This window comes from Nymphalis io, chromosome 29, assembly GCF_905147045.1.
Source record: "Nymphalis io chromosome 29, ilAglIoxx1.1, whole genome shotgun sequence".
Classification (NCBI taxonomy): domain Eukaryota; kingdom Metazoa; phylum Arthropoda; class Insecta; order Lepidoptera; family Nymphalidae; genus Nymphalis; species Nymphalis io.
Window position 1 is genome coordinate 2,939,384 of NC_065916.1, and position 14,921 is coordinate 2,954,304.

General features: G+C 36.7%; 1 protein-coding gene across 3 annotated transcripts; it reads right to left on the reverse strand.

The window, feature by feature from the left end:
- Positions 1–1,801: 1,801 nt before the first annotated feature.
- Positions 1,802–9,139, reverse strand: LOC126779666 (uncharacterized). 3 transcript variants are annotated; one of them, XM_050503826.1, is made up of 5 exons: positions 8,842–9,139; positions 8,230–8,361; positions 6,415–6,521; positions 3,042–3,129; positions 1,802–2,266 (listed from the first exon to the last, which is right to left on the reverse strand). In XM_050503826.1, exons 1-5 carry the CDS (start codon positions 8,897–8,899, stop codon positions 2,178–2,180), a joined length of 474 nt encoding a protein of 157 aa, XP_050359783.1. In that variant the 5' UTR covers positions 8,900–9,139; the 3' UTR covers positions 1,802–2,177. The 3 variants fall into 3 exon arrangements, with proteins under 3 accessions (XP_050359783.1, XP_050359782.1, XP_050359781.1); XM_050503825.1 differs by lacking the exon at positions 3,042–3,129 and adding an exon at positions 5,336–5,423; XM_050503824.1 differs by lacking the exons at positions 1,802–2,266; positions 3,042–3,129 and adding exons at positions 3,994–4,458; positions 5,336–5,423.
- Positions 9,140–14,921: the final 5,782 nt, after the last annotated feature.

Below are 14,921 nucleotides of genomic sequence, written 5' to 3' on the forward strand. Positions count from 1 at the left end.
TCGGTTAGTACTTATTGACTTCCAGGTAAATTTTAAACAGGTTAAATTGTATATATATATATATATATATATATATATATATATATATATATATATATATATATATATATATATATACAAAGTATATATATATATATACTTTGTATATATATGCCTTCTAAAAAAAGGAGAGAAGACCTTAGCCCAGCAGTGGGACATTCACAGGCTATTACTTTATTAATAATATTTTCACTTTGTAATTGCTATATAATATTGGACATGAGTAAATCCCGTGTTTTTTGCCAATTCTTTGCGGTAGAATATATAATAAGAAACAATAATATAGTCCTGTGAAATGACGATTAAAAAGTGCTTCTATAAGATTAATTGAATAACTCCATTAATATGTTATAGGTACTAGGAACTACCTGATGTATAACTCAAAACCCACCGAACGGATTTTCTTACGATTTTCACCAATAGACGGAGTGTTTCGTAAAGAAGGTGTAGATGTATAATGTTGTTGTTGTATGTTGTTAGTTTTGTGAAAATTGACTGAAATATAAATAAATAATATAATAATATCCTGGGACATCCCTCACACCCGGCCATCTGATCCCAAATTAAGCTTGTACAGAGCTTGTACTATGGAAACCAGATAACTGATATACTACTTTTCTTTTGTAAATACATACTTATATAGATAATTACACCCAGACTTACTACTAACAAACAGACATGTTCATGCACACAAATATCTATCCTGGGTGGAAATCGAACCCACAACCTTCGGCGTGAAAGGCAAGCATCCACCAATCACGCCAACCGGCTCGTCACTGAAAATGTTGAAGTGGTAGGGCTTTGTGCAAGCTCGTCTGGGTAGGTACCACCCACTCATCATATATTACACCGCTAAACAGCCATACTTGGTATTGTTGTGTTCCGGTTTGAAGGGCGAGTGAGCCAATGTAATTACAAGCGCAAGGGACATAACATCTTAGTTCCCAAGGTTGGTGGCGCATTGGCGATGTAAGCGATGGTTAACATTTCTTACAATGCCAATGTCTATGGGCGTTGGTGACCACTTACCATCAGGTGGCCCATATGTTCGTCCGCGTAACTAATATATATAAAAAACTTAGTATTGTTATATTCCGGTTTGAAGGGTGAGCCAGTGTAACAGACACAAAGGTCATAACATATTATTAACGATTTCGTAGGTCCCTCGTGTTTGACAAAGCCTTACGACCTCGCCTAGTAGCTATTATGAGCCATGCTAGTCGCTCCAATAAACAAAATAGGTTCTTTTCTTACATTTGATTCAGTAACACTCTGTTAATGTCCCACTGCTGGGCTAAGGCCTCCTCTACCTTTAGAGGAGAAGGTTTGGAGCTTATTCCACCACGCTGCTCCAATGCAGGTTGGTAGAATACACATGTGGCAAAATTTCAATGAAATTAGACACATGCAGGTTTCCTCACGATATTTTCCTTCACCGTCAAGCACGAGATGAATTATAATCACAAATCAAGCATATAAAAATTCAGTGGTGCTTGCCCGGTTTGAACTCACGATCATCGGTTAAGATTCACGCGTTCTAACCACTGGGCCATCTGGGCAATTACATTTAATTATTATGACATTTAATTCTAGTTTATGAAACGACAATCGAAGTCAGATTAACTAAACTCAACGCTCATTGGTCGATGGCAGCCGATGACGTGACACGCGACCAATAGGCGTCCAGTATTTTGTCCAATCAATGAATCCGATTGTAAAAAAACGTTTCGAAAACAAAGTTTAAAGAAAAAATAAAAACTAATTATTGTGTTATATATTTATTAATAGAATTACAACTTGTATATTTCACATTAAGTAACTTTAGCTAAAAAAACTTTTATATATATATAATTATATATATTATATTCTGCAGACCACTCTCCAGTACAATATACATATTGGACATAACCATCTCTCTCTAACGCATGGGAGCGAAAGAGATAGATAAATCATTTATTCCTGGCTAATTACAATAAATTACGAGATTGTTTAAATTTTTTTGATATCCACAAACCCGCTACAAAGCATCATGGTGGGTCATGCTCTAAATGTTAATTTATAGACATTGTGTACAACAGTCAGAATTAATATTATAACAATTAAAATAATATATGTTTCGTTATTAGTTTTCGTCTCCCCTACCGCCCGCAGCCCCCCCGGGAGCAGGCGGACCGTTTGGGAGGTCGGTACGAGGAGGTGGACGCGCCTCCACTCAGCGGCAAGTAATCTGGAAACCATACAAGATCTATGTATACATGGGAAGGTATCCTCCAAGTTACTTAATGGAGACCAGCGAGTACGGGAGGGGGAGCGAGATCCCTCTTGAAAGCTCCGAAGAGTCACGAGTGAAGCACAGCAAGGGAAGCGACACGGACACGTTGGACCACAAAAGTAATTTGAATTCAACATTCCACTCTACATCCTGGATGAGCCCATGGGGAATGAAGAAGTTGAAGAACGCTTCGTGCGAATCGTGTAGATAGTGGATGACGCTGAGCTGTAGTCTCTCACAGGGTGTGGTTGTCGATGTTAATAGGGAAAACACTTCGGTTCGAGGATTGAGTGCAGCTACCTGATGGTAACTGCACTGGAACCGGTATATCTTCACCGGAAGACGAGCTCGGCGTGGACGAGAATAAGCGTATCTGGTGGTCTTCAACAGACTTTACTTCGGAAAGTGCGTTCGCTAGGTTAGGTTAGGGCTTTGTGCAAGCTCGTCTGGGTAGGTACCACCCTCATCAGATATTCTACTGCAATACTTAGTATTGTTGCGTTCCAGTTTGAGGGGTGAGTGAGCCAGCATTACTAAAGACACAAGTACAGGATGGTACGCATTGGCGATGTAAGGAATGGTTAATATTTCTTATGCCAATGTCTATGGGCGGTGGTGACCATTTACCATCAGGTGGCCCGTTTGCAAGTCCGTGTACCCGTAACACAATCAATCAATGGTTCTTTATAAGACTTAAAATTCATATGATTACACATTCTGCGAGCCTCACCCTCATCCACAGAGCCGAGCCGGTCGCCGCTCTTGGAGCCGTACTTTTCCAGCCGCTCCAGCGCTTCCTGGCGCTTCTTTTCTTCACGCTGAAACAAAACGAAACGTCATTATTATTTACTATATGAGTCAGATATTGAATCGTGGGTCCCTCGAGCCCCGGCCGGCCCAGGGCTGTGTGGACACTGCCGCTGCCATTGATCTTGCGCCTGAACTGTCTCAGGTTGTGTCGGGTTGCCATCCCATCGGATTACTAGAGTGAGGGGACAGAGTGCACATGTGTGTGTGATCACTCTTGCACTAAGTTATCTTCTGTGATATCAAATCGCTCATAATGTTAGTTTGTCAACTAAAATATGACAATACGTGTTCCAGATTTCTCAGAAATGAACCCACTGTTTCTCAGAATACACGCATCCTGAGGGTGCCTCCGTTAGGACACCATCAGCAAGTAGCAACAAACTATGAATATCCCACTGCTGGGCTAAGGCCTCCTCTCCTTTTTTTTTGGGAAGGTTTGGAGCTTACTCCATCACGCTGCTCCAATGCGGCTTGGTAGAATACACAAGTAGCAGAATTTCAATAAAATTAGACACATGCAGGTTTCCCCACGATGTTTTCCTTCACCGTCAAGCACGAGATAAATTATAATCACAAATCAAGCACATAAAAATTCAGTGGTGCTTGCCCGGTTTGAACTCACGATCATCGGTTAAGATTCACGCGTTCTAACCACTGGGCCATCTGGGCAATTACATTTAATTATTATGACATTTAATTCTAGTTTATGAAACGACAATCGAAGTCAGATTAACTAAACTCAACGCTCATTGGTCGATGGCAGCCGATGACGTGACACGCGACCAATAGGCGTCCAGTATTTTGTCCAATCAATGAATCCGATTGTAAAAAAACGTTTCGAAAACAAAGTTTAAAGAAAAAATAAAAACTAATTATTGTGTTATATATTTATTAATAGAATTACAACTTGTATATTTCACATTAAGTAACTTTAGCTAAAAAAACTTTTATATATATATAATTATATATATTATATTCTGCAGACCACTCTCCAGTACAATATACATATTGGACATAACCATCTCTCTCTAACGCATGGGAGCGAAAGAGATAGATAAATCATTTATTCCTGGCTAATTACAATAAATTACGAGATTGTTTAAATTTTTTTGATATCCACAAACCCGCTACAAAGCATCATGGTGGGTCATGCTCTAAATGTTAATTTATAGACATTGTGTACAACAGTCAGAATTAATATTATAACAATTAAAATAATATATGTTTCGTTATTAGTTTTCGTCTCCCCTACCGCCCGCAGCCCCCCCGGGAGCAGGCGGACCGTTTGGGAGGTCGGTACGAGGAGGTGGACGCGCCTCCACTCAGCGGCAAGTAATCTGGAAAGCATACAAGATCTATGTATACATGGGAAGGTATCCTCCAAGTTAGTTAATGGAGACCAGCGAGTACGGGAGGGGGAGCGAGATCCCTCTTGAAAGCTCCGAAGAGTCACGAGTGAAGCACAGCACGGGAAGCGACACGGACACGCTGGACCACAAAAGTAATTTGAATTCAACATTCCACTCTACATCCTGGATGAGCCCATGGGGAATGAAGAAGTTGAAGAACGCTTCGTGCGAATCGTGTAGATAGTGGATGACGCTGAGCTGTAGTCTCTCACAGGGTGTGGTTGTCGATGTTAATAGGGAAAACACTTCGGTTCGAGGATTGAGTGCAGCTACCTGATGGTAACTCCACTGGAACCGGTGGATCTTCACCGGGAGACGAGCTCGGCGTGGACGAGAATTAGCGTATCTGGCGGTCTTCAACAGACTTTACTTCGGAAAGTGCGTTCGCTAGGTTAGGTCAGGGCTTTGTGCGAGCTCGTCTGGGTAGGTACCACCCACTCATCAGATATTCTACCGCAAAACAGCAGTACTTGGTATTGTTGTGTTCCGGTTTAAAGGGTGAGTGAGCCAGCATTACTAAAGGCACAAGTACAGGATGGTACGCATTGGCGATGTAAGGAATGGTTAAATTTCTTATGCCAATGTCTATTTACAGACAAAAGGGACATAACATCTTAGTTCACAAGGTGGCGTATTGGCGATGTAAGCGATGGTTAACATTTCTTACAGTGCAAATGTCTATGGGCGGTGGTGACCATTTACCATCAGGTGGCCCGTTTGCAAGTGCGTGTACCCGTAACACAATCAATCAATGTTTCTTTATAAGACTTAAAATTCATATGATTACACATTCTGCGAGCCTCACCCTCATCCACAGAGCCGAGCCGGTCGCCGCTCTTGGAGCCGTACTTTTCCAGCCGCTCCAGCGCTTCCTGGCGCTTCTTTTCTTCACGCTGAAACAAAACGAAACGTCATTATTATTTACTATATGAGTCAGATATTGAATCGTGGGTCCCTCGAGCTCCGGCCGGCCCAGGGCTGTGTGGACACTGCCGTTGCCATTGATCCTGCGCCTGAACTGTCTCAGGTTGTGTCGGGTTGCCATCCCATCGGATTACTAGAGTGAGGGGACAGAGTGCACATGTGTGTGTGATCACTCTTGCACTAAGTTATCTTCTGTGTTATCAAATCGCTCATAATGTTAGTTTGTCAACTAAAATATGACAATAAATGCAATTTACGTGTTCCAGATTTCTCAGAAATTAACCCACTGTTTCTCAGAATACACGCATCCTGAGGGTGCGTCCGTTAGGACACCATCAGCAAGTAGCAACAACCTATGAATATCCCACTGCTGGGCTAAGGCCTCCTCTCCTTTTTTTTGGGAAGGTTTGGAGCTTACTCCATCACGCTGCTCCAATGCGGCTTGGTAGAATACACAAGTAGCAGAATTTCAATAAAATTAGACACATGCAGGTTTCCCCACGATGTTTTCCTTCACCGTCAAGCACGAGATGAATTATAAACACAAATTAAGCACATCAAAATTCAGTTGTGCTTGCCCGGATTTGAACCACTAGGCCATCTCGGATTTGAACATTATAAACGTCAATCGACTATCTACGTCTTTTTTTTTTAAATATTGCATACCCACGCGACTTCTGACAGGGTCACCTCTTCCGAGTTATCACAGGAATCTTAATTACTACAAATTATACATATGCACAGGTATATAAGCAGCAGGACGTCTGCCGAGTTTTGCTTGTATATAACAGTATGAATTATAAACACAAATTAAGCACATGTAAATTCAGAGGTGCTTGCCCGGGTTTGAACCCACGATCATCGATTAAGACTCACGCGTTCTAACCACTGGGCCATCTCGGCTTTTAATCATAAACATGAAATCCTTATAAAAATGTATCATTAAGATAACCCGTTTACCTCCCTCTGTTGCTCTAACGCCCTAAGCGAGGCCGCCTCCAGCATCTCCTGCTGTCGCTCGCGGGCGCGCTGTATCGCCTCCATGCGGGACAGCGACTTATCTGGATCTTAAAAAAAATTCAAAAATTAAAATAATTTACTTTTTCTTCATATTTTACAATTAATGTAATGTAATCTTGTTAAGATGTAAAAGCCGAGATGGCCTAGTGGTAAGAACGCGTGAATCTTAACCGATGATCGTGGGTTCAAACCCGGGTAAGCACCACTGAATTTTCATGTGCTTAATTTGTGATTATAATTCATCTCGTGCTTGACGGTGAAGGAAAACATCGTGAGGAAACCTGCATGTGTCTAATTTCACTGAAATTCTGCCACATGTGTATTCCACCAACCCGCATTGGAGCAGCGTGGTGGAATAAGCTCCAAATCTTCTCCTCAAAAGGGAGAGGAGGCCTTAGCCCAGCAGTGGGACATTAACAGGCTGTTACTGTTACTGTAAGATGTAAAAGTGTAACAAACAAACTCATCTACACATTTATAACATTAGTTTAATGAATTAGCATAGAAGAAAGAAAAAGGTTATTATTGCAATACAATAAAATTAAGTAATAAATAAACTTATCAAAGTTATAATTTAAAAGGCAGCCATATTGCTTTAAGCAATCACTCATAGACGACCCTTATCTTTAACCTTTAGCTTACGTTTAGTATTGACTGTAATTTCTTCCGACCAAAGTGATATATATATAAAAAAAATTGTAAACATTATTGTCTGCGGGACAAAATAAATAAATTTATTATTATTATAGTAAACAATTAGTATTCATATTCAGTTAAATTCCGCTTTTGTTTAATTGAGTTATCGCTAAGCTGGCTACAAATAGTAAATAAAATAATAATAAAATCCTGGGACATTATTCATACACGGCCATCTGATCCCGAATTAAGCTTGTACAAGACAACTTATATACTACATATACTGCTTTTCTTTTTTAAATACATACTTATATAGATAGTTACACCCAGACTCAGGGCAAACAGACATGTTCATGCACACAAATATCTGTCTCGGGTGGGAATCGAACCCACACCTTCGGCGTGAAAGGTTTATAATATTTTTTGTATAGCCTATTACTCTGTTAATGTAAAATGTGTGGATTGACTGATTGCTTGATCTCATTCAGAAACTACTATCTATGTGTATAATTTATACAAATTTTTCTTACTAAAAAATATATCTACTTAGTTCCGTATCAATTCGTCTCGGTAGAATTCACGTACTGTATCAGCGGTAGTGCTCGATGATTCATAAGTCAAATAGAAAAAAATGCCATTCAAATAAAAATATTTTAATTTGATGCGATTTTAATTTAATATTGTTCCAAATCGTTATATCCTATAATAAGAAGTGCATTATCTTTTTTTTTAATATATACAACATTAACATATTTAATATATGTCATAAGATAAGAATACATATATAAATTTTATAAATCCAATATGTCGAAACCAGTTTTTACGATTTTGTTAAGATTGAACGTAAAGCGTACATTTTATGTAATTTGGGATACATATTATAAAATTAAGGTAATTCGAACATTAAAATTTATGAAATAACAATGTCTGGATCTCCAAAAAAATTTATGAGTCTACCTCTTTATCAACTATCATGGACTATATTGACGTTTGATGTTTATCAACTCAAATACGACATCCGTTGGATGTTCTGAATAAAAAATAAATTAAAAAACAACATATGATAAATATAAAACCTTCGTAAAAACTATCATACCACTAAATTAAGTAAAGTTTTACCTTTATGGTACTCAGCATCTTCTCTTGCCTGCTTCCAGCTATCATACTTTGGTTTTACTTTATGAATCAGATAGATGGAAGCGCCAGTCGCTCCCACGAGGTACCAGCCGTAGTTTGCAAGCAATTGGAATACTGAAAAGTGATTATATTCATATGTATAAGATGAAAGTTTATAACCTTGAAATTATTTAAATATGAAGAAACAAAAAGTAAAGTAATAGCCTATTAAAGTACCACAGCTGAACCAAGACCTCCTATCCTATTAAGGGGAAGGTTTGGTGCTTTTTTCAGCTTGCTGTTCTAATGCTGGTTGCTGGATATGTCCACCTGATACATGCAAATTTCTTCAAGATATTCTCCTTCACCGACAAGTATGAGAATTAAATACACATATAAACCACATGAAAATTTAGACACCTGGGTTTGAACCCACAATCTTCAGTTAAGTTTCCCATTGGGGCAAGCCCTGAAACATAACCTCGGCCTTTATATAGTTATGTTTCAATATAAAATAAACTAAAATCTCTATTCATATTAATTTCGTCACGACTTTACGCAAAAACTGTTAAATACGATGCATATTATATTTTTATTCGATATTTGGTTTCGTACCGAAAGTGAACGGGTTGTACATCGCCCACCCTTGATCCTCTTCCATTACTGGGTCCATTTGTAAAAGATTTAAGCTTCGTTTCCTACGCAAAAACGGATAACAGTTTCCTGTTAAATATTGCGAAATTGAACTAATTTCAGCACTGTTAAATATTATCAAAATGTTATGTTTTTTATCTGAGTCAAAATTATTTTTTTGATTGTCTTTCTGGATAATAAGCAGTATGCAATAAAGTTTAATTAATATAATATTATACTGTGACGTGTTTTAAGTTTGGCAATTCACAATGTTTGATAACTTTTTTGACAATGATTAACAAATAATCATTGCAAACGTCAACTTGACGTTTAAGGATAACAGATAACAAATGTAAGCTAAAACAAAATTAGGTAGATAGTTCAAAATAAAAAAAATTGAAATTATATAAAATATATATAATTATTTTCAATTCAGTAGGCATATTAGTTTTTTTTTATATAGAATAGGAAGGCGGACGAGCATATGGGCCACCTGAAGGTAAGCGGACACCAACGCCCATAGACATTGGCATTGTAAGAAATGTTAACAATACTAAGTACTGTTAATTTGCGGTAGAATATCTGATGAGTGGGTGGTACCTACCCAGACGAGCTTGACAAAGCTCTCCAACCGCTAAAGTTTACTGTTTGCGTTTGACTTTTGAGATAGAGAATCATCAGCATCGTCTTACTGCTCCGAAATCTAAGCAGTTGTCCACTTTTGAGGCCACCACAATATATTTTTTGTATTAAACACAATATCATAAATATAAAAAACATACATTCAAAGACATATTTTTCTAACAATTACAAAGTGCTTTACAAAACATTTAGTATTTCTCGTTGTAAATTTGTATAAATAATAAAAAATATGATTAACAATTATTAACAAATTAACAGCTAGTCAAGTCTTTAAAGACATAAAATGGGGCTTCCACTACAAAATTTCAAGAAGAGTTCAAATTTGGAAGATTAGTAAATTCAGTGTCCTGATTTAGAATTTGCGACCTTAAGCAAAAGTCGCTAGCGACATTTTGAAAAAAAAATTAAAAACCAGTTTTTCAATAATAACTTCTCTCCAGCGCCATCTACCTCAAAATAGTTATTGTAAAAATTATAAGAGGATAAGAATTTCCTGCAACTAAGGTAAGGTGGGATATACTTTTAATCAGACATGATTGGTTTACATGTTACAGAGGGGTCAGAAGAACTACTTTTTTTTAATAAGTAGGCAGACTGGCAAAGGTCAGTTGCATTTGCGCTATAAGAAATATTAACCGTTCCTTACATCGCCAATGCACCACCAACCTCGGGAGCTAAAATGTTATGTCCCATAACATCTTAATAATAATATTTCTAAATAAAACATTCCAATACAAAATAATCAATTTATTTTGGTTTCCACGCAACGATTGTTGCACACACATATGTACAAACATCTTTTCACACAAAATTAACATTTATCTCTTAGACGATAGGGTTCATATTAACATACAGCTATTTAAAGAACACTTAAGACTAAAAATCCTTTAAAATTTACAAAAAAAATAAACTAAATTCGCTGATTTTTCTTTAAATTTTATTATACAATAATTTTTATCTCAAGACGATATAAATTATTATGTCAAACTAAGATGAGCTGAACAACTTTAATGTATCAGTTTCATGTCTAATAGTAAAGCGTGTAAAATAATTATTCCAATTTAGTTTAGTTCACCAAAATACATAATAGATGTCAGTAGTTGCTGTCTGAATCGCGCTGACATTGTACATTTCGAATTGTATAGGTAACAGCCTGTGAATGTCCCACGGCCGGGCTAAGGCCTCCTCTCCCTTTTTGAGAAGAAGGTTTTGGAGCTTATTCCACCACGCTGCTCCATAATGCGGATTGGTAGAATACACATGTGACAGAATTTCAATGATATTAGACACATGCAGGTTTCCATGATGTTTTCCTTCACCGTCAAGCACGAGATGAATTATAATCACAAATTAGGTACATGAAAATTCAGTGATGCTTGCCCGGGTTTGAACCCACGATCATCAGTTAAGATTCACGCGTTCTTACGACTGGGCCATCTCGGTATTTCAATAGAAAAAAAAGCCAAAAAATATAATTGTATAAGAGTCAAAGCTAATTTCAATAAGCGTGTTTTTTTCAACAAGTACAGCAGTGTGATTTAAGATAACGGAACACCATTTTTATTTTTTTATGAATATATATATACTTTATTTTAAACGTATCGGCATTATTTTGTTTGGCATTTCTTTTTATTGTTACATAGTTCGTTATCATTTTCTAAAAATGCGAGTTTAATCCTTGTAGGAATATTGAGAAAAATAAATTATTTATTTATTATTATGAAAATTGTACTGTCGTTGGCAGCCTCGCGTAAAGGTTTAGTACCGAGGACGTACGATAGATGGCGACTAAATCGCAACGAAGATTAGATAAAATTAAAAAAGTAACGAATTCGTTTTGATTTCAAAATGACTTTTGGCCAGTATTGTGACATTAAAGGTCTTTACTAATTTGTAATCTTGAGATAAAATACGATTATTATATAGCAGAAGAACATATAGGGTCCGTTCACACAGACCGGCTCGGAGAGGAGAGCAGATTTTTATCACGTTGGAAACAGTGTTTTGAGTGATTGTAGTAAAGTTTATTTTTGCATTTGCACCTTTTTTGTCATTAAAAATGCCTGAACGCGCTTCGTGTGAAGTAATAAAAGGAGCCGACCGGCTCCGCTTGCGTGCTCTTTCTCGCTCGCACCCGCTTTCAGATCTCTTCCAGCCGGTCGATGTGAAATAGTTGGCGGCTCCGCTCCGGCCAATTCCAAGCGTATACGACCCGGTCTGTGTGAAAAGAAAAAAGCAGGCCGATGCTCTCCGAGCCGGTCTGTGTGAACGGACCCATACACTTTGTATTGAAAACGAATACACATTTAAACATGGAGAGAACGAGACAGCAATAGATAATTCGAGTCCCATCTCAAAACTTCATTGGCTAAACCAGAGGGGTGTGTGGGGGGGGTGTTGGTAATACGACTAATTTAAAAATCCTTTGAGTACACGCACAATATCAGTGTTTATAAATGTAAGAGTATGTAAAAGGATTGTCTGTGGTGTGACTTCCAGAATCGGTCGTATTTTATTGACAAGTACCATGTTAAGATGGCCACTGATTGATCGCGTTACTTATGAGTCCGTGTAATTTTTTGGCGAACACTTTGCGATACTAATTATAGACTCAATCCTAACTAATATTATAGATGCGAAAGTGTATTTGTTCGTTTGTTTGTTACGCTTTCACATCTTAAACGCTGAACCATTGATATTTTACGTTAACGTTGTCAGGGAGTCAGAAAAGGACACGACATAACCTAACACGATACCCTCTCACGTGTAGGCGGAATATACTATTAAATATATAAGAAAATAATATATTTTAAAAATCCAAATTGTGATCGACTGATGGACAAGACATCAGGAACATATTATCATAGCGGACATTTTGTTGTATACTTAAGCAAGCCCCCCCCCATCTCTGACCTAGCCAATCCCATGATAAATACTAGTGAATTTACATTCGACCTTAAAACTAACTTAAAAACTAACATATATATCTCGATATACATAATAAAGTACATTATATATTTAAGTGAAGTACATAAAACAATAATTTCACCTATAGAAACGAGATCAAATTTCTTTGAACGGTCAATAGTCTGATTGAACATTCCACGTCAAATATTATTATTATTTTAAATAAACAGGCAGACGGGCGAATGAGACCTGATGGTAAGTGGTCACCGTCGACCACAGATATTGGCACTGTTAGAAATATTAACCATCTCTTCTATCACCAATCTTAGATGTCACACTGGCTCACTCACCCTTCAAGCCAGAACACAATTCTAGTATCACCGTTTCGCAGTTGATTATGTGATGAATGGGGGGGGGGTACCTACCACGACGGTCTCGCACAAAAGCCATACCAATTAATTCAAATATGAATATATAATGAATGAATAAATATTATACAGTCGTAAAAGAAAATGCTAAACCGATTTTGATGTATATAAGTACAATCAATTACATTAAGAAAATTATATACTTTGAATGAATCTGTGTTATACAGCATGCTGTATAGTGTCCATATACATGATGATATAAATACAGAAATCCTTAAGACATTTCATAAAATAGATGATACTCATATTAATATTTAATTTTATGGTAAACATTAATGCTGCTTGTTGGTAAAACCTTATGCAAGCCCGTCTGACCACCAATATCACATAAAAAAAAATTGTGCTGTTTGTTATTATTTCATTAATATCATGTAGTATACAATAAATGGATGTGAATGAAACACGTGAACTTGCACAGATATAAAGCTACGACCACACTTGTGCGGTCATATTTGAATCCAGGCCCACATTAACCCTAAGACTATTAAGCTTAAACCATGTAGACGACACCGATTATATCTTCCTTCAGTTATTTAAACAAACATGATTTTATTGACTGTATCTAGTACCATCGTGACATCTACCATTTCTTAAGCATTTACTACCATAAACATTTATTACCCTTAAACGGATGGTACCACTCATTATTGACTAAGATTGTATACGATTAAATTAATTAAATAAATTAAGTAATACTTACATGTATTATGAAAACGACAAACAATTACATCGAAAACTAAATTTGAACCTTAACCAAAACAGGATATAACGCAGGTACTGCGGACATTTACAAATTTATAACACCATTATGCAACGTTGTAGCTCACAACGTTGCATAACGTAACGTTTCATGTTTCATATTATCGAAACCAATCGATTATTAAACATACGTGAGCAACAAATTCGTCGAAGTAAAATACCTTATTACTAAATACATATACAAATATTACATTATTCCTTTTAATATATACAAGACATGAACAAACTAATTATTTATGACAGTTATAAAATATTTATTTGTTCCTATATATTGACAAATCGATTCATTTTTCATTATCATGTCGATATGATTGTTGAATTTTAACACTAATATGTACAAACTAATACACACTTTTCAAACCCCCCCGTAAAATTTAGAAAAATAATGAATATAAAGACATAAATCAAGTAAAATTATTTCCGTTAATTTTTGATTATTTACAAATACATCTGTATAAAAAACTAATTTAATTTAAAACCAGTCATTTTGTTAACGATTTAGGCCTAAGTTTAAAACTATTTACTATAATTAAATATTACATAAGTGTGCGTATGTATAATTAATATGTACAAACATTATATAAAGAAGAAATTTGAGACATAGCTTATATTTCTATTAAATTATATTATAGTATGAGCCTACTTGGTTTAAGTATACATTAATTTGTTTACTAAAAATGAAACATCAACACCGATTTCCATATTTCTAACATCAAATTTCGTACTTCCATACAAACTTTTTTTTGGCGGACGCGCATATTGGCCACCTGATGGTAAGTGGTCACCAACGCCCATAGACATTGGCGCCACCAACCATGGGAACTAAGATGTTATGTCCCTTGTGTCTGTAATTACACTGACTCATTCACGCTTCAAATCGGAACACAACAATAACAAGTATTGCTGTTTACCTTCCTCTCCTTACCCCCTTAAGGTTATGAATTTTCAAAAATCCTTTCTCTGCGCACACATACTGTGCACATGGAGCTCTTGTGCAAACTTGAACGCTTTCTAAGCCCAATTGCTGTATTTTTAGTATAGTAGTCAGTCAGTTCTAAAACTTTACTAATAAGATCTCATTATCAGCTATCTAGCTTTAATAGCGTGATCTTATCTCAATTGACAGAAACCGGGCTCCAAGCTTTTTTGGGGGTATTTTTCGCCAAACCCCTCGGTTGGTACCCTTACATGGGCATCGAGGCGCTTAAAATCAGTCGCGGATTTACAAATATTCCCAAGTATAGTCCTTATACTTGACGCTCCTACTTCTACTATTGTCATTCCCTGAGTAGAGTCTAATTTTTTTTTTTTTTGTAATTCATTAAT

Excerpts from the sequence above, each read along its gene's own strand:
- LOC126779666 (XM_050503826.1), bottom strand. The coding sequence starts at position 8,899 with ATGGACCCAGTAATGGAAGAGGATCAAGGGTGGGCGATGTACAACCCG. Across the intron at positions 3,130-6,414 it reads CGTTAGAGCAACAGAGGGAG|CGTGAAGAAAAGAAGCGCCA; the intron begins GTAAACGGGTTA and ends GTTTTGTTTCAG. Across the intron at positions 2,267-3,041 it reads GCTCGGCTCTGTGGATGAGG|ATTACTTGCCGCTGAGTGGA; the intron begins GTGAGGCTCGCA and ends TATGGTTTCCAG.